This window comes from Ranitomeya variabilis, chromosome 6, assembly GCF_051348905.1.
Source record: "Ranitomeya variabilis isolate aRanVar5 chromosome 6, aRanVar5.hap1, whole genome shotgun sequence".
Taxonomy (NCBI): domain Eukaryota; kingdom Metazoa; phylum Chordata; class Amphibia; order Anura; family Dendrobatidae; genus Ranitomeya; species Ranitomeya variabilis.
This window is the reverse complement of record NC_135237.1, coordinates 274,728,081-274,750,530: the sequence shown is the minus strand read 5'-3', so window position 1 is coordinate 274,750,530 and position 22,450 is coordinate 274,728,081. Positions and strand designations below refer to the sequence as shown.

The 22,450-nt window shown below is 42.9% G+C and overlaps 1 protein-coding gene across 1 annotated transcript in view; it reads right to left on the bottom strand.

The window, feature by feature from the left end:
- The window catches only part of LOC143782325 (dynein axonemal heavy chain 5-like), a 610,263-nt gene that overhangs the window by 158,171 nt on the left and 429,642 nt on the right, over positions 1-22,450 (bottom strand). The window contains exons 60-62 of the mRNA XM_077269680.1: positions 15,814-15,981; positions 5,167-5,385; positions 3,586-3,762 (exon numbers count right to left, since the gene is read on the bottom strand). Coding sequence (XP_077125795.1) covers positions 3,586-3,762; positions 5,167-5,385; positions 15,814-15,981 — 564 coding nt within the window. The remainder of the gene's footprint in view (positions 1-3,585; positions 3,763-5,166; positions 5,386-15,813; positions 15,982-22,450) is intronic.

Here is a 22,450-nt window from a genome sequence, read left to right as displayed (position 1 = left end):
AGTTCTCTGTGGGCTGTGCTCTGTGCTGTATACTACTGTGGGCTGTATATAGTTCTCTGTGGGCTGTGCTCTGTGCTGTATACTACTGTGTGCTGTATATAGTTCTCTGTGGGCTGTGCTGTATATAGTACTCTGTGGGCTGTGCTGTATATAGTTCTCTGTGGGCTGTGCTGTATATAGTTCTCTGTGGGCTGTGCTCTGTGCTGTATATAGTTCTCTGTGGGCTGTGCTCTGTGCTGTATACTACTGTGGGCTGTATATAGTTCTCTGTGGGCTGTGCTCTGTGCTGTATACTACTGTGGGCTGTATATAGTTCTCTGTGGGCTGTGCTCTGTGCTGTATACTACTGTGTGCTGTATATAGTACTCTGTGGGCTGTGCTGTATATAGTACTCTGTGGGCTGTGCTGTATATAGTACTCTGTGGGCTGTGCTGTATATAGTACTCTGGGCTGTGCTGTGTATAGTACTCTGTGGGCTGTGCTGTATATAGTACTCTGTGGGCTGTGCTGTATATAGTACTCTCTGGGCTGTGCTGTATATAGTACTCTCTGGGCTGTGCTGTATATAGTACTCTCTGGGCTGTGCTTTATATAGTACTCTGGGCTGTGCTGTATATAGTACTCTGGGCTGTGCTTTATATAGTTCTCTGTGGGCTGTGCTGTATATAGTTCTCTGTGGGCTGTGCTGTATATAGTTCTCTGTGGGCTGTGCTGTATATATTACTTTGTGGGCTGTGCTGTATATATTACTTTGTGGGCTGTGCTGTATATATTACTCTGTGGGCTGTGCTGTATACTACTGTGTGGACTGTGCTGTATACTTCTACGTGGGCTGTGCTGTATACTACTGTGTGGTCTGTGCTGAATACTGCTGTGTGGGCTGTGTTATCTACTACGCGAGCTGTGCTATAGTATGCAGGCTGTGCTGTATACTATGCGGTTTGTGCTATATAATATGCGGGCTTTGCTATATACTATGGGGAGTATATTATATTCTATGGGGGAGGCCATGTTATGTACTATGTGGCTGTGTTATATACTATTGTGGGGGTATATTATATTCTATGGGGGAGGCTGCGTTATATACTATGGGGGGCTGCATTATATTCTATGGGGGGCTACATTATATATTATGGGGAGGTGGGCTGTATTATATTCTATGGGGGTTACATACTCTGGGGTGGCTGCATTATACTCTGTGGGGTGGCTGCATTATACTCTGGGGTGGCTGCATTATACTCTGGGGTGGCTGCATTATACTCTGGGGTGGCTGCATTATACTCTGGGGTGGCTGCATTATACTATATGTGGGCTGCATTATACTGTATCGAGGACTATGGGGAATACGTTATACTATATGAAGAACTATGGGGTGCATTATACTATGGGAAGTGAATTGTACTACATGGATGACTGTGGCGGTGCATTATACTATATGGAGCACTATGAGGATTGTATTATGCTATATGGAGGACTATGAGGATTGTATTATGCTATATGGAGGACTATGAGGAGTGTATTATACTATGTGGAGGACTGAGCAGTGTATTTTAATATATGGAGGACTATGGAGCACATTATAATATATGGAGGACTATGGGGTGTATTTTACTAAACAAGTAAAATGCTGCATATTCGGATTGTTTTTGCTGGAACAAAAAGCCTTGTTGTCAGCAGCACATTGCCAGTGTAAACTGTAGATGTGCTGCTGAAAACATGATACTGTATGGTGATCTGTTAGTGATCTATTAGTGATCGTTCTGTCTCATCATTATTCCTCAGCTGGTGGAAAGAGGCCGGGAAACAAGCGTTGAACAACTTCAGTATTGTCGATCAAACTCGTTTAGCGGCCTGAACTCAGCGCACGTAAATACAACAGAAAGGCTTCTGTGTGATGTGCAATATGTTAGCATTTGGGGACCCATTTTAAACTTTGCCTAGGGCCCCACTTTGCCTAAAACCGGCCCTGCCTACAAGTGTACAAAGATATTATACAGTCACCATGTGACAAGTGGGCCTGTGTAACTTCAAATGCCAGGGCTGAATTTTAGTCCCAGTCCGGCCCTGACTGGATCAATAAAGTTTTACCAAATCCAAATACCAGGAAGTATCAAAAACAGTAGCTTTATTTAACATATGACATAGCAAAAAGAAGAAAAAATGTAGCGTCAAAAATCGAATAAAAACACATGTGAAAAAACACTCTCAAAACACAATGAAAATGTTAGCAACCTGATTTAAATAATAGGTGCAGGAAAATCTTCAACATCAGAAACTCACCAAGTACTCATCATGTGAACATAGCCTAAGGCTAGGTTCACATTGCGTTAGTGGGTGATCGCTAACGGACAGCGTTGCACGGCGAAAATGTCGCAATTAACGCCGTGCAACGGGTCCGTTAGCGCACCCATTGACAGCAATGTAAATTTTGCCTGTAGCGCATCACTAGCGCGTGCCTTTTTCGGCTCGCGCTAGCGATGTGCCGTTCTTTTGCAGCGCGCCTCGGACGCTGCTTGCAGCGTCCGCGGCGCGCCCGAGGTCCGTTCCCCGCTCTCGCAGATCAGGGATCTGCAAGAGCGGGGACGTTAGCGCGACCCCTGAACGCGGCCCCTACAAAAACATTGCGTTAGCGCAATCCGCAAGCGCTAGCGCTAAACGGATTGCCCTAACGCAATGTGAACCTAGCCTTACAGACAAAGCAAGAACAACAGCTTGAATCCGCTTACTGAAGAATAAGATATTGCAGCACATTGTAAAGTGAAATAGAAATCATTTTCTACTGAGTACATAGATTAGGACTTTCAATCTCTCATGGGCACATTGAAAAACATCTCAAATATTTACACTCCATTTTAATATAACCTTATATAAATCAGATGGTGAGCTGGAACACTTTGAATACTGGTATAAGATACATATTTCATTAGACAATTGCAAAGCTGTGCTTGCCAATAACAATACAGTGCAGAGCTTCGCATCTTCACATATACAGTGTAATGATATGGTCTGTGATTTTACCTAAAATGACCTTACCCAACCCATGACTCATATTGAGGGTGTGTGACAGCTTCTGTTCCACTTTATCACTCGTTAGTGTTAATTCAGCTATCAAAAGACTAAAAGTATAAGCTATACAAGTGCACAGTGCGAGTCACAGCACAGTTATTTCACTGACTCACCCACACACCCTCAATTGTTAAAGTGGGTCCGTGTGAGTGTGAGCAAAAATAGTTCCAACACTATATAAGGAGTTGTCTGGCCTTAGGCTACAAATCTGCAGTCACTATATATATATATATATATATATATATATATATATATATATATATACTGTTCAAAAAAATAAAGGGAACACTAAAATCCCTTATCCTAGATATCACTAATTGAAGTATTCCAAGACATGAATGAATGAAATGCCTCAAGACAAGGAAATGATGCTCAGTAGTGTGTGTGGCCTCCATGGGCCTGTATGATCTCCCTACAATGCCTGGGCATGCTTCTGATGAGGGGGTAGATGGATATATGTATGTAAATTAAAACAATTAACATGCTCAATAAGAAAAGTACAAAGGATACAATGCTTACATCACTGTACGGTATTCTATTATGGTTCATTTCCTTTTTCCATAACTGAAGCAGAAGAGCCCGATACTCCTGGTTAAATGGACCACTATAAGAGAGAAATCCGGTGGCCAAAAGAACATCGCCTACTAGCCGAATGATTTGATTCTGGAAGTTTTTGCTGCTTTCTGTCCATCTTATCTAGAAGCAAGTGAAAAAGGGAATAATTTATTTAACAAATGTCTAACATTTTACCAGTGTTTACTTTGTTTTTTTGGGACATATTTTGAGATATCGCATCCATTTTGAAAACATTAAGCAAGAAGCCTGGCACTTATTCACTTAATATTATAGTGCCATGTTAGGTACAGTACATGCTAGGTTTCCATCGACAATCTGATCAATATGAGTGCATTAGAAAAAAAACGATGCCAAACATGATTGGTCTACAGTCAAGTGCTGCCAGTCAAAAAGTCAGAGCAAGCAACTTGGAGCTACTAGTAACTGTACAAATCAAACAGCATTTCTACTACATAAAGATATGTCCCATTGCAATGCAATGTGCTGTAGCATGCCCTATCTCATGGGTAAATCGTTAACCAGTTAATTTTCCCCTACCGGACTAGGCACATTTTTGGGTTTTATTTCATGTTTGATCTAAAATTTTTCATGTTTGAATATTCAAATAATTTTTGCCTCTTTTTTCATGATTCATGGGGCTTAATTTTATGTCATTTTTATATTCCTTTTTTGCTAATATCAAGGGTAAATGTTAATAAAAATAGGAAATACATGTCTGTTTTTCAAATTGTTTTTTTAAGACCACAAAAAACAGTTTAAATTGCGATCCCAGTTCCATGCAGACATGGCTAGAAACAACAATTCATACTGACAGTATTATTTATTATTTGTTTGCAGTGCTTACTAGTCCTACAAGGATACTTCAACATGTAATCTTATGCTGTTTAGTGCATTATCCAACATGTCAGTGATTGACTGACAGTTTGCTTACCAGGCCCCGCCTCCAGAAAGATCTGATAGGCGGAATGATATGAATAATATGGAGGCCACTGTTAGACCTCCGGTTGCCATAACAACCCATCGACACCCAGTGCGGGGTGCCAATAGGCTGATAAAAGGAGCGATCGCCCACTGTAAAACTCTTCACATGCTGCTGTCAGTATTGACAGTAACATGTGATGTTTTAAAGTGCTGACATCGGAGCTAGTTATGGCCCCAGACATACAGGAAAAGCTCAGCTATGTATAACATCTGGCTCCTGTTGCACGTGCCACAATCTAAACATACAGTGTAGATTAGATCCATCCATTTAGTTTATATCCATTTGTAGGAAGGGGTTAAGGTATGAACAAATGTGAGAAAATGCCAAATGGCCCAAAATGGACGAGCTTCTCGGGTTTAGTCCCAAGTACATTGCAATATTTAGTCTTTACATCTAAGATTTATAAATCAAATTTTGCAGGACAAACCCCAGTCTTTAAATGTTATGCACCAGCACTCATCATCACCAATTATTCTAAAAAGAAAATAATAAATAATCAGATACAAGATATGTAAAGTGATAGTCAAGGATATGTTTCTTACTTTTTCCCCTCCAAGCCCCTCAATCAGTGCCGTTGCATTGACCATTTTCCTTCTACAAGCTTCTGCATCATCTAATAGCATTTGTTTTTCCCTCATTGCCGCATCATACATGGCTTGCACATCGTCCAGTTCTTTCTGCTTAGCATCAAGTTGGTTCTGTGCATTATTCAGTTCTGCCTCGGCAACAGCAAGTTTGGCTCCCTGTAGCGCCAAGTTAGCCTACGAAAGGGATAATGGAATTCAATTAATGCAGTTGTACTGATGAGTGCATTTAGTCCTCTCAACGTCTATGAGCCTTAAGTATCAACACAGTCTCAAAGTTAAAGTGGCTTTGTTGAGGAGAGCCATAAGATCAAATACTTAATTAACCTCAACACATAAGGTAATTGAGAGAAGTAACCCATAACATGTATTGTTTAACCTTACATAAGTTTTTCTCAGACAAAGTGAGACACTTAAGATGGCTGCCATCTCCTATACCAGAGCCATGTGCTCTGGTATCCAAGATGAACAATGAAGACACTGAAGATGGCTGCCATTTCCTGTTTTAGCAGACCATGCGGTCTGGTATCCAAGACGACGCCCACACTGATGACCTCATGGATCCACCCACAGCGACGCCCACTCTGATGACCTCACGGACCAACCCACCTTGATGACCTCATGGATCCGCCCATGGACTTGCTCATGCCCAACCCACTAACCAATGGAATACATCCGATCACTCCCATTTTAGAGCTAACCGAGCCCCCTTACAGGAGATATATAACATTGTGTTTTCACTAATAAAAGCCCTTCTTGGAGCTGTGCCACACATTGATCAAGGAGAGTTACAGCTGACTGTGTCTGGTGTATTTCTTTAGTGCACATGATCAATATCCATTAGGCCAGGAGTAGGCAACTAGAGAATTGAACATTTATATTAATTGTTCAACCCTAATATTTGGCCGCCCAACGGGGGGCCAGCAGAGGAAGAGCCCTGAACCCTGTAAAACCGGCGAGTGGAACGGCTGGATGCACTGAGTACCCCGAATCTGGAGACTGATCAACTCCTTAACAGAACACGGTAAGTCTGCTGATTTTTATAATCTGTAGTCTTTACCTGTGTCCTTCGGGGTATCCTGTGCAGATTGCCTGACCGTGTCCGGTTTTCTTGGTATCTGTAAGACGGCAGAAAGGGTATCTCCGCTGCTGGTCATTTAATTGCAAGAACCGTCACGTTTTAGTTGCCTACTGCCTGTTACATGTTGTGAAGAGGGGAGATGATTGGTAGTAAAGAAGAAAAGCATTGTGTTTGGAACAAAGCAGGTTACTAGGAAAGAAAGGAAAAAATAAGGCAAGTGTTTACAGAGGGCTACAGGCAAGTGATAAAACAGGAAAAACAGGGTATGTACTGGTAGTTAAAGAAAAGCATTGTGTTTGGAACAAAGAAGGTTTCTAGGAAAGACAAAGCAAGTGTTTACAGAAAGAGAAGCATTGTGTTTGGAACAGGGCAGGTTTGTTTTTAAAGAAGGAAAGCAAGCAAGTGTAGAATAATAATAATTTTTGTCTGTGGTATACGGTTGTCGCCTGTGATAAGATTTTCAGTTCTGTACATGAGGACTAGGACCTGGAGTAATTGACTCGGCCTAGGGGGACCCGGTAAATCTTGGAGCAATTGGCTCAGTTCGGGCATAAGAAATTGTGTAGCGGCTCATTGAAACTTGGAGCAATTGGCTCAGTTTGGGCCAATTAAATTTATAGTTTTTCTTTTTTTGCCCCGTGACATCGAGTAATTGACTCTGCACGGGGACCGGTAAGTTAGGGAGCAATTTTGACAAAGTAGGGAATAATTGGTTTGTAAAGTACGGAGCACGGAAGTCAGACAGGGACCACGTGACAAGAAGCAATAGGAACTGGGTACTGCAGACTCAGTTCCCTTTAGAATCTCAGGTTTGAGTCATCTCCCCCGTCTTATTGTTTGTTTGGTGTTTGTTATCTTGATAGATAGATATATATACTGTATATCTATAGAAAGATGGAGAAAGTAATGCAGTTCTGCCGTATGGGCACTAAGCCAAATTCAGATGGCAAGTTAGACTCATGCAAATTAGTGGAAATTGTGTGGAATGCCAGAGGGGGGATGGTTACAGCCCCTGGAGTGGAAGCTTGTCTTGAAAGAAAGAAAAGGTACCCTAGAAGATAATGGATTGTTGTCTATTGCTAGGGCAGGAGAAAGAGTCTCTGAAAGTCTATATAAAAAAAAAAAAAAAAAAGAGGAAAAATTGGAAATTGGGTAGAAGAGAAAAGGAATAGAAAGAATAGAGTTTTGAGTTGTGTATTACAAAAATATATCTTGTGAGCGGCCACCACCGTAAAATGGTGGCTCAGAGCCATGTGGTAAATGTAATGGTCGCCATTTTGTTAATGGCCAATGTGTTAAATGTAATAGCAGCCAAAATGGTGGCTCAGAGCCATGTGGTAAATGTAATGGTCGCCATTTTGTTAATGGCCAATGTGTTAAATGTAATAGCAGCCAAAATGGTGGCTCAGAGCCATGTGGTAAATGTAATGGTTGCCATTTTGTTAATGGCCAATGTGTTGAATGTGATAGCAGCCAAAATGGTGGCTCAGAGCCATGTGGTAAATGTAATGGTTGCCATTTTGTTAATGGCCAATGTGTTGAATGTGATAGCAGCCAAAATGGTGGCTCAGAGCCATGTGGTAAATGTAATGGTGGCCATTTTGTTAATGGCCAATGTGTTAAATGTGATAGCAGCCAAAATGGTGGCCCAGAGCCAGGTGCTAAAAGTAATGGCGGCCATCTTGGTGGTGGTAAATATAATTCTAATGGCGGCCATCTTGGTGGTGGTAAATATAATTCTGATAGCGGCCATCTTGGTGGTGGTAAATATAATTCTGACGGCGGCCATCTTGTGGATGGAAAAGGTGTTAATGCTGACGGCGGCCATCTTGTGAATGGCAAAGGTGTTAATTCTGACGGCAGCCATGTTGTGGATGGCGAATGTGCTGCTCCTGGTGGTGAACATCTCAGATTAAGGCTACACGCCACATCACCAAATCCTTGTTACCCAGTAATGACCACTAACGGCCAATACTATATTCCTTCGGGAAGTGAACAGGCTTTACCCATGTTTCCTATCTCTGTTGTTTCCAATGGGGCACCAACCCTTTCCTCTATCACTCCTGTTGTGAATCCAGCAGTCCTCCCACCTGGATCGTCCCCAGCACCTACCCTTTCTACTGTCACTTCCACTGCCAATTTAGCCGCACACCCACATGAGATGCTCCAAGCAGCGGCCTCTCCTCCCAATGCTTCCACAACAGTAACAGCACTCTCACGCAGCCTACATAACCCTATGCCCAGTACCTCACAGGCTGTCTCGCAGCCAAGCGCACACCTGTATGGGACGGTGGCGACTGTATCAAGGGGGGGGCCCAATGTGGGAGGGGGATACCAATAGCACAGGAAGCACAAAGGGGAGGGAATGTTGGCAACCTATTTTTGAAAAAGAACTTCCTGAGGGACCCTTGTTAGTGGTGGGAAAGGGTGACATAACAACAATGGAGACAGACGCTATTGTTAATGCTGCCAATTCTCGGTTAGAGCACAATGGAGGTGTAGCTAGAGCTATAGTGGAAGCAGGAGGGGCGACTATTCAAGCTGACAGTCAAATCATTGTTGAGTCACGTGGTCAGATAGCTGTTGGGGACATAGCGGTGACTAAAGCTGGCAATCTTCCATGTAGAATGATCATACACACTGTGACCCCTACTTATGACCCTATTCATCCAGACGTTAGTGCTCAACAACTTCGTGCAGCAATAACTCGCATTAATGAGGACAGGACTGTTAAAGCTTTTAAGACTGCCTGCGTCACCTGGAGCCCATACCATGATACTGGAGCTGCCCAAATAGAGCCCTTCATTCCAGGACTGTTACCTCCTCCGGCTCCTCATACACAAGGGACTACATCTCTACTCCCGCTTCAGGTGCCACCGCCAACAGTGCCAATGCTCATGTCTGAGGAGCCCACCATCTGTGTCAAGTTTACACCCCGGCACGCTGCTACTCTGTTGAACCAAGTTCTAGATCCAGAAAAACAGCCGATGCCTTTCTACAGGAGCATGACGAGACATGGGACTCTGGTGTTGAGTTCTGCCAAGAACCTAAGACAAGGGCCTCGGATGAGTTGGCTGACCTATCAATTATTATTGTTGCCAAAGGTTTCCAGATGCCTCAAAGCTGATGCAGCCATTGTACGATGACCTCAAGACGTCAGCGTTTCCACTATGTACTAAATCCGTGGAAGCTTTCTAAGCTCTTAAACAGGCCATACAGTCTGCACCAGCTCTTGGAATCCCAAATTATCAACTACCTTTTTACTTGTTTGTCAATGAAGTAGCAGGACATGCTTTCGGAGTCCTAGCACAAAAACATGGGGGAAGAACAAGACCAATCGGCTACTACTCTGCCCGCCTGGACTCTGTGTCTCAAGCTTCCCCGACTTGCCTCAGAGCTGTTCATGCTGCACATATGCTTCTGGACAAAACTTCTGATATCATCTGAGGACATCCAGTTCTCTTAATGGCTCCACACGACATAATTGCTTTGTTGGAACCTAAACATCTGTTGGTGCAGCATCATATGAGACTCCAATGTTCGCTCTTGGTTCCGGATAATGTCACTCTTGTCCGCTGCAGCATCTTCAAACTGTCCACGCTGCTTCCTCTTTCCAGGGGGGATGTGGATGATACTGATGCTCTCGGAGAAGATGCCTCTACACACTCAGAGGATCATGACTGTCTCGAACAAATGCAGGAAGAAGCAGCCTCCAAGAAAAACGTGTCTGAAGACCCACTCCCACATGCTGACCTGACGTTCTTCACTGATGGTTCCAGATTTGCAGATGAAACAGGAAGATTCCACATGGGATATGCCGTGGTTACACATGACCAGGTCATCTCAGCTGGATCGCTACCACCGCACATGTCTGCACAAGAAGCGGAACTTAAAGCTTTGACGCTGGCTTGTCAGGAAGCGACGGAGAAGGTGGTCAACATCTACACAGATTCAAGATACGCTTTGGGAGTGGCTCATGACTTCGGCAGTATCTGGGCAGCCAGAGGATACCTAACGTCCAGTGGAACTCCTGTAAAACATGCTGCTACCATGCAAGAACTTGTAGTCACTCTGAATCTACCTTCAAAGGTTGCAGTGATCGAGATCAAAGCTCACGGGAGACTGGATTCTCCAGAAGCAAGGGGGAACTTCTTTGCTGACAAAACAGAAAAAACCTATGCTGTGGATCCATTTGGGAAAGAAAAAGCAGCGGTGTACGTGTCACAAGACACTGAAGAAGGGACTAAAGGCTCTCTTAAGAGGATCATCCATCTACATCAAGACAAGACATCAGATGATGAAAAGAAGTCATGGCAAGAAGGAGGAACTAAAAAAGGATGAAGATGGAGTCTGGAGGGTGAACACAAAGGTCTACCCCGTAATCTGTACCCCTCAGTGACAGAATGGGCACACGGTATCACCCACAGAGGCAAGAATCGGATGAATGACATGATTTGGAAGATTTATATGGCACCTGGGATCTCTACTGTCAACCAAAAATATTTCAAGTCCTGCCTTGTGTGTGCAGCATGCAATCCAGCACCGCCTCAGAAAGTTACTCAGAAACATTTGGCTAAACCACTCTATCCCTTTCAGAGAGTTCAGATCGATCACATTCAAATGCCAAAAGTAGGGAAGTACGAGTATGTACTGGTAGTGACTGACATGTTCTCAGGATGGCCCGAAGCCTATCCAGTAACAAACATGACTGCCAGAGTGACTGTTAAGAGACTGATGACTGAAGTAGTCTGCAGAGATGGGGTCCCAGAGGTAATTGAGAGTGACCAAGGACCTGCGTTCACTGCAGCACTGACTAAGGAACTATGGGCACTGGTGGGAGCGGATTTGGGTTTACATACTCCATATCACCTACACAGCAGTGGGAAAGTAGAAACACTGAATGGCACCTTCAAAAATAAAATACTGAAAGCCAGTTAGGAGGTCAGACTTGGACAGACATTTTGCACGTTGCCTTATACTCAGTCAGAAACACTCCAAGGGGTCCCACTAAACTCACACCATACGAGATTCTTTTTGGGGGGCCTCCAAGATTGGGTCAATATTTTCCACAACAGCTAGCCTTAGGAAGTGATACTCTTGTAAATTATGTAATTGTTGTTACTAAAGGACTGTCAATAACACATGTACGAGTTTTATCATCCATTCCAGTTCCAGATTCCAGTGACGGTACCCATGCTTTCCAACCTGGTGACTACGTGCTTGTAAAGAAGTTCATCAGAAAAGACATTCCTGGAGTCGAGATTTAAGGGTCCCTACCAAGTGCTCCTGACTACTCCTACTTCGGTCAGGATTGCTGAGCGCCTCCTGGATCCATCTCTCACACTGTAAACTTCTTAGACAGTTAGGGACAGAGTAGGATCTGACCTGCTTGTCAAAGTCCAGCTACAAAGGGAGGTTTTCCACAAGGGAAAACTTGTCTCAAACTGGTGAAAACTCCAATTCCCCCTCCCGGGCAAGACGGTCAGATCTAGGATGTGTACAACAGGGTTAGTCGCACATGTGTATTTTACTCTAAGTAACCATGGAGATGGGAGATTGGAGAGTAATAGATCCAGCAGGTTGGGAAGTCCCGAGGACACTGGTAACACGCTCCGATATACCTCCGCAGTATACCCATAATCGGTCACACATTCTCTGGTGTCTATAGCATCCATATTGTCATGAAGCCTCTGATGTCATAATAACACTTAACATCGATGGGTTAGGGAACCACGGTGGGATCAAGATAAAAGAAAAGGTTAATAAAGTATTTAGGGGGGACTGTTGAGGAGAGCCATAAGATCAAATACTTAATTAACCTCAACACATAAGGTAATTGAGAGAAGTAACCCATAACATGTATTGTTTAACCTTACATAAGTTTTTCTCAGACAAAGTGAGACACTTAAGATGGCTGCCATCTCCTATACCAGAGCCATGTGCTCTGGTATCCAAGATGAACAATGAAGACACTGAAGATGGCTGCCATTTCCTGTTTTAGCAGACCATGCGGTCTGGTATCCAAGACGACGCCCACACTGATGACCTCATGGATCCACCCACAGCGACGCCCACTCTGATGACCTCACGGACCAACCCACCTTGATGACCTCATGGATCCGCCCATGGACTTGCTCATGCCCAACCCACTAACCAATGGAATACATCCGATCACTCCCATTTTAGAGCTAACCGAGCCCCCTTACAGGAGATATATAACATTGTGTTTTCACTAATAAAAGCCCTTCTTGGAGCTGTGCCACACATTGATCAAGGAGAGTTACAGCTGACTGTGTCTGGTGTATTTCTTTAGTGCACATGATCAATATCCATTAGGCCAGGAGTAGGCAACTAGAGAATTGAACATTTATATTAATTGTTCAACCCTAATAGCTTTATGACTTAGCAATCAAAGTTCAGCTTCTGTTTTATGAAAATACCTTGAATTATGGATTCCAGCTAATTGCTGTTAATACCTAGAACACAATATTGAAACAGGTTTGACACCAGGTCTAATTATTAAGCATAAAAAATCATGGTAATCATGGTAATGTGTTTCCATACACTTTTGTAATCTCAATTTACAACATTATACAGAATGAATCTATATATAAAGAAGATAACATTTTCTGTACTATACTTTATTATGTACCAATTTTGAGTTAGTTTTCGTCTAGAGCCAAACAGAATTCTGCTGCTACCAGGGAGCAATACATGTGGGATATCAGATGATTACACACTTGTCAGGTTACATGTTAAACAGCAGAATAAAACCAAGTTACTATTTTCAAAGGTCAGCAGCAGAATTGTGAGATTGGGAGCATAAGATGAACTCTAAATCAGAAACTGACAGCAAAACGTTACCCCGAAATATACAGTATAATACTGTAATATGTATACTGTTAAATGAGAATGCAACCATGCTGCTCGCCTCCAATTCACCTATAGAAAAGAGGTTGTATAGGCTAAGTTCACCCTTGCAACCATCAGGGAGCCTCGTAGAACCATTGCAGAATTTTCTAATACCGAATGTAGAAACTTTATTTTCATGCCATTGTAATATGTTGCCAATTGTTCCATGCTCAAAGCATTTCTTCTTCTACCAGTGATGACATGAAAGACATTTTTCATTTCATTGATGTTAGAAGTCAGCAGAAGTTTCAAAGGCCTGATGGAAGTGACTTTCCGCATCCTTTTACATTACCAGAATGAATAATGATGTGTAATACACATCAATAATCAATTAGAAACACATTTTACAACAGCTGAGGCAGCAGTCAGCAAGGAGGACACTTTGTAGCAGACACATGAAACCATTCACAAGACCATTGACTTCAGGATAAGACTACATTATGCCATTATTTCCTGCACTGCTCAGTCACTAGCATGGTTGCCTTTGTATTACATGGTCTTTTCATATCTATGCTTTAGGCTTTTTTTGCTTCCAGTGGGACAACTCCAATAAATATGTTATGTGTGTGAAGGATATAGTGTCAATTTACAATTATTCCTTCAATACAGTAAAAATAAAAAAAATTAAAGCATATATTTAGATTTGGTTTACACTCAATATTGACCTTGTAAATTTCAGATTGAGTTTTCAATTGTGTTCATGGAGCCAATATTACAACGTGGTCAAAAATCCATATGCTATTTTATAGAGAAGAGCTGCAACAAAGGTTAAAAAGTAAAAACTATTAAATATATGACCCAGTGACAGGTTTCTTCCCCAGTGCTATATATCTGTGGGTGATATAATTTGACACCAGCAACACGTTATAGTAATGCAATGGTGTCACTGGTGCCAATAGTATAGAATAGCAAGAACTGGGGGCAAGGAAGGCAAGGGACAAATGGGAATATATAGGCAGACCAAATCATCACAGATGATGGTTTCTGTATGTTTTAACTCTACCTTTTATAGCGATCATCCTAAGTTACACTGCATTCTGCTGGTCTCTATGGACTATGGGAGACTGCCGAAAGTTTGGATTTAAATACATTATCTTGTCCCAGTTCATCATGCATTATTCAGTAATGTATATGTACACATGTCCATACTCTGAAGGAAGCCATGAATATTTCAAAGTGCGCATTCGGTACACTCTGAAGTCACGAGATATGCCCAGCTTTTCTTATTGCCCAAGCAAAAGCCTGCTGTCTTGCTGTTATTAGACCACTATGAGCAACAGCAGGAGGTTCCTCTTAAAAACACAAGAATGAATCAAAAGATCTTTCACTATGGCCATACAATTTTAAATGTCTGCTCTTGTTACACAGTGTAAATCTTCACCTTTACGACCTTTACAATAATAACGGATTATTATCCAACAAACCTGGAAATAAAGTTGTGATACAGAATGTAGATTTGATTTTCAATGGTTGATCCTTTATGCCGTAATAGATTAGAACATCCAAGGTGGCACCCACAAATTACAACACTAATTGTCGATGTAATCCTAAGTCTGGGGTGTAACGGAGACTGATTGCGACACATGTCTCGCAACCAAAGATCGCTCTGTGCCGCTGGACTGCAGCATAATGAAGGCGCTTGGGGTCACACTGTGACCCCGCAGGTTGTACAACTGCTATAAGCAAGTTGAGATAAAGGTTAATTGACTTCGGATTTCTTCTGACTCCCTTATCGCAGTTGAAGAACATTAGATGTGACAAAGCAACGTCATTGACCTGCAGTTTGCTGCGATGTAGCAGTGACACAGAGTCACAGAGCAGTGACACAAAGTTATCGGCGTTGCCACCAAAGTTGTCATCTAGTCGCAGCCTAAAAAACGGAGCTATTCTGAACTTTGCTGGAAATTCTTTATACAGTAGTTTCGAGTATAAACTCCATCAAGGGCCAATTATTCTTAGTGTGCACAGCATAACTCCAGCTAATCAGGAGAATATGCCTAAAAGCTGGCAGGGGGGAGATGGAGCGGCATAAATATATAATGAAATGACACATAACACAATGCTGCAAATCAGCCAAGAAAAAAGTAACAGTAATAAAACGCAGAATACTAATTAGCTAGACAACATGATATTTATAGCACCAGTGAAGACATACAGTACTTTAAAGTTTCTTGAGGATTATATATATATAATTTTTTTTTTGCTCTAACCTCTTTGTTATTGTCTCTGCTACTTTGTAATACAATCAGCGTCTGAGGTATGAAGGACCCACCAGGGAATCTATTTGCTAGGGATTATTTCACAGCATAAATGAAAGTATATTGTTTGTAATGCAATCCATTTGTATTCTGAGTTTGCAGTATTATAAAACCTACGGATGTTTGAGGAATATTTTTAGAACATGAACAGAAAATAAAGTTATTTTGCTCAGCATCAAACTTTCCAAGAACCTGATGATCGCTAAAGTCATTGGGCAATCTTGATGGCCAGTCCAAACCTAACAACTGCCTTATAATAAACCATGTACTTTTAAAATAAAATACATTTGATGGATGACCTTCAAATAACCTTGAAAAGTCTCGCTTGTAAGATTCGAGAAATGTAAACCATACCTTCAGGGGAAGAACCTCTTTATTAATTCCAAAGAAGTATGCCATGGCTTGCGTCCACGAACATAGTCCTGCCACATTTCCACATACTTTTTTAGCAGAGTCTAAATTATAGTCTTCCATATCCAGATATGGCTGTAAAAGTTCTACCATTTCCTCAGTGATTGTGTCCTACAAGTGTACAATTAAAGAAAATGGTTTTAGATACAGATCATCCTCATTCATAACATAAGAGAAAAAATGACTTAGATAAAGAATATTATTACGTTTTCTCGATTTTTCTCTTCCCTCCATATCCCATAAGACTACAGATTATATGGGACGGTGAAACCGCCCACTCAGTCCTATCTACCCTTGTGACAATGACCACCACTTATGGATGTGGACTATAGAACTTAATTTTAGATAATTTCAAGAATGTTATAGAATCCTTTTACGCAATTAGAAGCTGCATTGGAGAAAAAAAATCTATATATTTTAGCTCCTTCACAAAAGAGTTTAAAACATAGTAAGATAAAGCAGATCATTCTATGCATTTTAGAAAACAACAAGATCAGTATTGTTGACCTTCAATGGCTGATAAATTATTTCCTCTTTGATGGACATCAAACATATGTCTGTTCCTAATTGCGTTTTGGTATGAAATTCAATATTTCCAATAATCTGATTACTCAATCAATCCTTCTGAAAAGCTGCCCGGGGCAAGGATCTGATCCAACACTAATTTAAGCAGTAGTAAATTTTTGCGCTATCTCCAAAAATACAATGCTGAGCAACAATAAGCTCTGCATCATCCGCCACATTAGTTTGGCGTCTAATATAATGCAAATCAACATTCGTGTGCAAGGATATGGGGGAGAAATTATTTTATTCAGTTTTACTGCATACATGTATTCTGTATAACTAAGTTAATTTACATGCAGTCCTGTGACATTTGTAAGCGTAGATTAGCAATTGTGTGGATGGTTGGTTTTTAAGGTATTGCTATATGAGTTGCAAGAATGGATTTCATCTTCTATTCTATCAAGTAAATTAGTATTTGGCAGAAAAATATTTTCTATAACTGATAAATGCTTGAGTTTTAGGGCTGCCCACTGTTTTATACCCTTTTTGTTGTAGCTTTCTATTTTCATTTTTCAATTAAATTTTTCATCCATCATTGTCTAAGAGCGTTCCTCAGTCCTTGTTCTCAAAGACCTCAAATACATTTTCTCAATTTCCTTGGTATTGCATAAAAAAGTTCTTGTTAGGAAAGAATATCCTTAAGACATGATCTGTTTGAGATATCTAAGGACTGATGGTGAGAAACACTGTTCTAATGTCATGAACTTACATTATTTCTAAACTAATATGCTAAAAATAAAATAAACTTCAAAAAATCGATCCTGTTGTGATATTTAAATATTTTTTACCATGCACCTTTCAAAAAGCTTTCAAATCTAAGCATAAAGGTGTTTGGCCAAATGCAATCTGTGGACAGGAGTGACAGTGTTATGGTAGCAAGCTTTATTTTGGAAGTAGATTCATCTTTGCACCAAAATAATCAGGATGTGAGAGATAAACATGAAAAAAACAAAAAACAGAGGTGCTTCCTTGTGTTGGCCCGCTCAGACTGACATAATGGAGCCAAATGATGGACAGGCTCACCTGAACGAGTTGCGCAATCACAGGCACAACTCTGGTAAAGGCAGACTGCAGCAGGCACAACTCTGGTAAAGGCAGACTGCAGCAGTCACAACTCTGGTAAAGGCAGACTGCAGCAGACACAACTCTGGTAAAGGAACACTGCAGCAGGCACAACTCTGGTAAAGGCAGACTGCAGCAGACACAACTCTGGTAAAGGAACACTGCAGCAGGCACAACTCTGGTAAAAGCAGACTGCAGCAGGCACAACTCTGCTAAAGGAACATTGCAGCAGGCACAACTCTGGTAAAGGCAGACTGCAGCAGGCACAACTCTGGTAAAGGCAGACTGCAGCAGACACAACTCTGGTAAAGGAACACTGCAGCAGGCACAACTCTGGTAAAGGCAGACTGCAGCAGACACAACTCTGGTAAAGGAACACTGCAGCAGGCACAACTCTGGTAAAAGCAGACTGCAGCAGGCACAACTCTGCTAAAGGAACATTGCAGCAGGCACAACTCTGGTAAAGGCAGACTGCAGCAGGCACAACTCTGGTAAAGGCAGACTGCAGCAGGCACAACTCTGGTAAAGGCACACTGCAGCAGACACAACTCTGGTAAAGGCAGACCACAGCAGGCACAACTCTAGTATAGGCAGACCGCAGCAGGCACAACTCTGGTAAAGGCAGACCGCAGCAGGCACAACTCTGCTAAAGGAACATTGCAGCAGGCACATCTCTGGTAAAGGCAGACTGCAGCAGGCACAACTCTGGTAAAGGCAGACTGCAGCAGACACAACTCTGGTAAAGGCAGACCACAGCAGGCACAACTCTAGTATAGGCAGACCGCAGCAGGCACAACTCTGGTAAAGGCAGACCGCAGCAGGCACAACTCTGCTAAAGGAACATTGCAGCAGGCACATCTCTGGTAAAGGCAGACTGCAGCAGGCACAACTCTGGTAAAGGCAGACTGCAGCAGACACAACTCTGGTAAAGGCAGACCACAGCAGGCACAACTCTAGTATAGGCAGACCGCAGCAGGCACAACTCTGGTAAAGGCAGACCGCAGCAGGCACAACTCTGGTAAAGGCAGACCGCAGCAGGCACAACTCTGCTAAAGGAACATTGCAGCAGGCACATCTCTGGTAAAGGCAGACTGCTGCAGGCACATCTCTGGTAAAGGCAGACTGCAGCAGGCACATCTCTGGTAAAGGCAGACCGCAGCAGGCACAACTCTGGTAAAGGCAGACCGCAGCAGGCACAACTCTGGTAAAGGCAGACCGCAGCAGGCACAACTCTGGTAAAGGCAGACCGCAGCAGGCACAACTCTGCTAAAGGAACATTGCAGCAGGCACATCTCTGGTAAAGGCAGACTGCTGCAGGCACATCTCTGGTAAAGGCAGACTGCAGCAGGCACATCTCTGGTAAAGGCAGACCGCAGCAGGCACAACTCTGGTAAAGGCAGACCGCAGCAGGCACAACTCTGGTAAAGGCAGACTGCAGCAGGCACAACTCTGGTAAAGGAACATTGCAGCAGGCACAACTCTGGTAAAGGAACACTGCAGCAGGCACAACTCTGGTAAAGGCAGACTGCAGCAGGCACAACTCTGGTAAAGGCACACTGCAGCAGACACAACTCTGGTAAAGGCAGACCACAGCAGGCACAACTCTAGTATAGGCAGACCGCAGCAGGCACAACTCTGGTAAAGGCAGACCGCAGCAGGCACAACTCTGGTAAAGGCAGACCGCAGCAGGCACAACTCTGGTAAAGGCAGACCGCAGCAGGCACAACTCTGGTAAAGGCAGACCGCAGCAGGCACAACTCTGCTAAAGGAACATTGCAGCAGGCACATCTCTGGTAAAGGCAGACTGCTGCAGGCACATCTCTGGTAAAGGCAGACTGCAGCAGGCACATCTCTGGTAAAGGCAGACCGCAGCAGGCACAACTCTGGTAAAGGCAGACCGCAGCAGGCACAACTCTGGTAAAGGCAGACTGCAGCAGGCACAACTCTGGTAAAGGAACATTGCAGCAGGCACAACTCTGGTAAAGGAACACTGCAGCAGGCACAACTCTGGTAAAGGCAGACTGCAGCAGGCACAACTCTGGTAAAGGCACACTGCAGCAGACACAACTCTGGTAAAGGCAGACCACAGCAGGCACAACTCTAGTATAGGCAGACCGCAGCAGGCACAACTCTGGTAAAGGCAGACCGCAGCAGGCACAACTCTGGTAAAGGCAGACCGCAGCAGGCACAACTCTGGTAAAGGCAGACCGCAGCAGGCACAACTCTGGTAAAGGCAGACTGCAGCAGGCACAACTCTGGTAAAGGAAGACTGCAGCAGGCACAACTCTGGTAAAGGCAGACTGCAGCAGGCACAACTCTGGTAAAGGCAGACCGCAGCAGACACAACTCTGGTAAAGGCAGACCACAGCAGGCACAACTCTAGTATAGGCAGACCGCAGCAGGCACAACTCTGGTAAAGGCAGACCGCAGCAGGCACAACTCTGGTAAAGGCAGACCGCAGCAGGCACAACTCTGGTAAAGGCAGACCGCAGCAGGCACAACTCTGGTAAAGGCAGACCGCAGCAGGCACAACTCTGGTAAAGGCAGACCGCAGCAGGCACAACTCTGGTAAAGGCAGACCGCAGCAGGCACAACTCTGGTAAAGGAAGACTGCAGCAGGCACAACTCTGGTAAAGGCAGACTGCAGCAGGCACAACTCTGGTAAAGGCAGACCGCAGCAGGCACAACTCTGGTAAAGGCAGACTGCAGCAGGCACATCACTGGTAAAGGAAGACTGCAGCAGGCACAACCCTGGTAAAGGCAGACTGCAGCAGGCACAACTCTGGTAAAGGCAGACTGCAGCAGGCACATCACTGGTAAAGGAAGACTGCAGCAGGCACAACCCTGGTAAAGGCAGACCGCAGCAGGCATCACTCTGGTAAAGGCAGACTGCAGCAGGCACAACTCTGGTAAAGGCAGACTGCAGCAGGCACAACTCTGGTAAAGGCAGACTTCAGCACTCGTCGGCAAATCCCAACAGGGATAACAAAAATTCAAAGACAGGAAGGGAAAAATTACGATCTGAAGGCGCTGTCTCATCGGATATAGTATAAAATTCTGGTTTTATTAATAAGACAACACGTTTCTAGAGTGGACTACAGGGAATTGTATTCTTTTAAGCACATAGGCCAGGAGTTGGGATTTAATTAATTAATTATTTAATCCTTACCATGTAATCACATATCAATATAAACATATAACCCCAGATACTAAACACAGCGATCAGCAGTAACAACCAGATATCAACGTATCCCTATTCAGCCTGTATGGACCATTCAATCCTTCACGAACTAATGTGGACAATTTGAAAATCCATAAACTTTCCCTATTCACCAATCATTGGTATCTCTAATATTTGTTCTATTATAATAAGTGCTAGATTGGTGAGGTTTTTCTCATGCACATGAAAAAAATGCCTCTACAAATTATGGTTCATAATCTCATTTTTTATATTAGACCTGTGTTTATTTATCCTGAGATGTATTGGCAAAGTGGTCCATCCCACATATTGAAATTTACATTGACACTGCAATACATAAATGACATACGAACTGTTACAATTTAAAAAACTTTTTACCAAAAAAAACTTTCCCCCATAGCAACTGATACAAATCGCTTTCTGCCTGAATGTATCCATTTACAGTTCTTACATACACTGGTGTAATATAAAATATGGGATTATGAACTATAGTTTGTTTGAGGCATTTTTTCATATGCATGAAAAAAAACATGTCAATCTAGAACGTATTACAATATAATAAATACCGGCTAGTCATACTAATAGATTTCAAAGACTGGGGAATAGGAAAAGATTTGGGATTTTCAAATTGCCCACATTAGTTCCTGAAGGATTGAATGAATATATGGACCGTATAGGCTGAATAGGGATATATTGATATCTGTTTGTTATTGCTAATCACTCTGTTTAGTGTCTGGGGGTATATGTTTATATTGATATGTGATTACATGATAAGGGTTACATAATTAATGAATCTAAATACATTCACCTGGTCTAAGTGCTTATAAGAATGCAATTCACTCTGTATGTATGTTTTTAGCTTTACTTGTACCTGATTAAGAGAGCGGTCCACTCTAAAAATGGTTGTTTTATTATTTAAGGGAACCTGTCACCATTTTTGTGTCCTACCAGCTAAAAATATCATCTTACTCAGAGTCTGCTATGCGTTCCCTAAATACTTATGTAACCCCCTGACTCCCCCTGTATAGCCCTGAAAAACCTTTTTTTATTTCTCCAGCACTGTATTCTAATCAGGTCCGTCCGGTCCAATGGGCATGGTTTTGAGTCACTCCACTCCACCCCTCCCCCAAACTACTGCTTGCCATCCTGCATCATCTTGAGAAATGTTGTGCCTGCACAGGCAACACAGACAAATTGTATCTTGCGCTTCTGCAGTATGCTTTGCCCAACTGTGGGCAAAGCTGAAAAGCAGAACTGTGCATGCGCCGATAAATGCATTTCCGGTTCATGTACTGGAACTTCTTCCATGTACCAGAGATACGTTTACCGGCGGATACACACTTCTGCTTTTTGGCTTTGCCTGCAGTTGGGCAAAGAATACTGCGCAAGCATGAGACATGATTTGTCTGCGCAGGCGCAAAACTTCTCAAGGTGATGAGAATGATACAGGAAGTGTCATCCACGTTCAGGATGGCGAGCAGCAATCGGGGGAAGGGGTGGAGTGGCCCGAAGCCACGCCCATCAGACTGAACAGACCCGATTAGAATACAGTGCTGGAGAAATCCAAAACATTATTCAGGGCTATACAGGGAGAGTCAAGGGGTTACAAGAATATGTAAGGAATGCATAATAGATGCTGAGTAGGATGATATTTTTAGGTGGTATGACACAAAAATGGTGACAGGTTCCCTTTAAAAAGCAAGACAGCGCCTTCAGATCATCATTTTTTCCTTCCTGTTCTTTGCAGGAGATAAA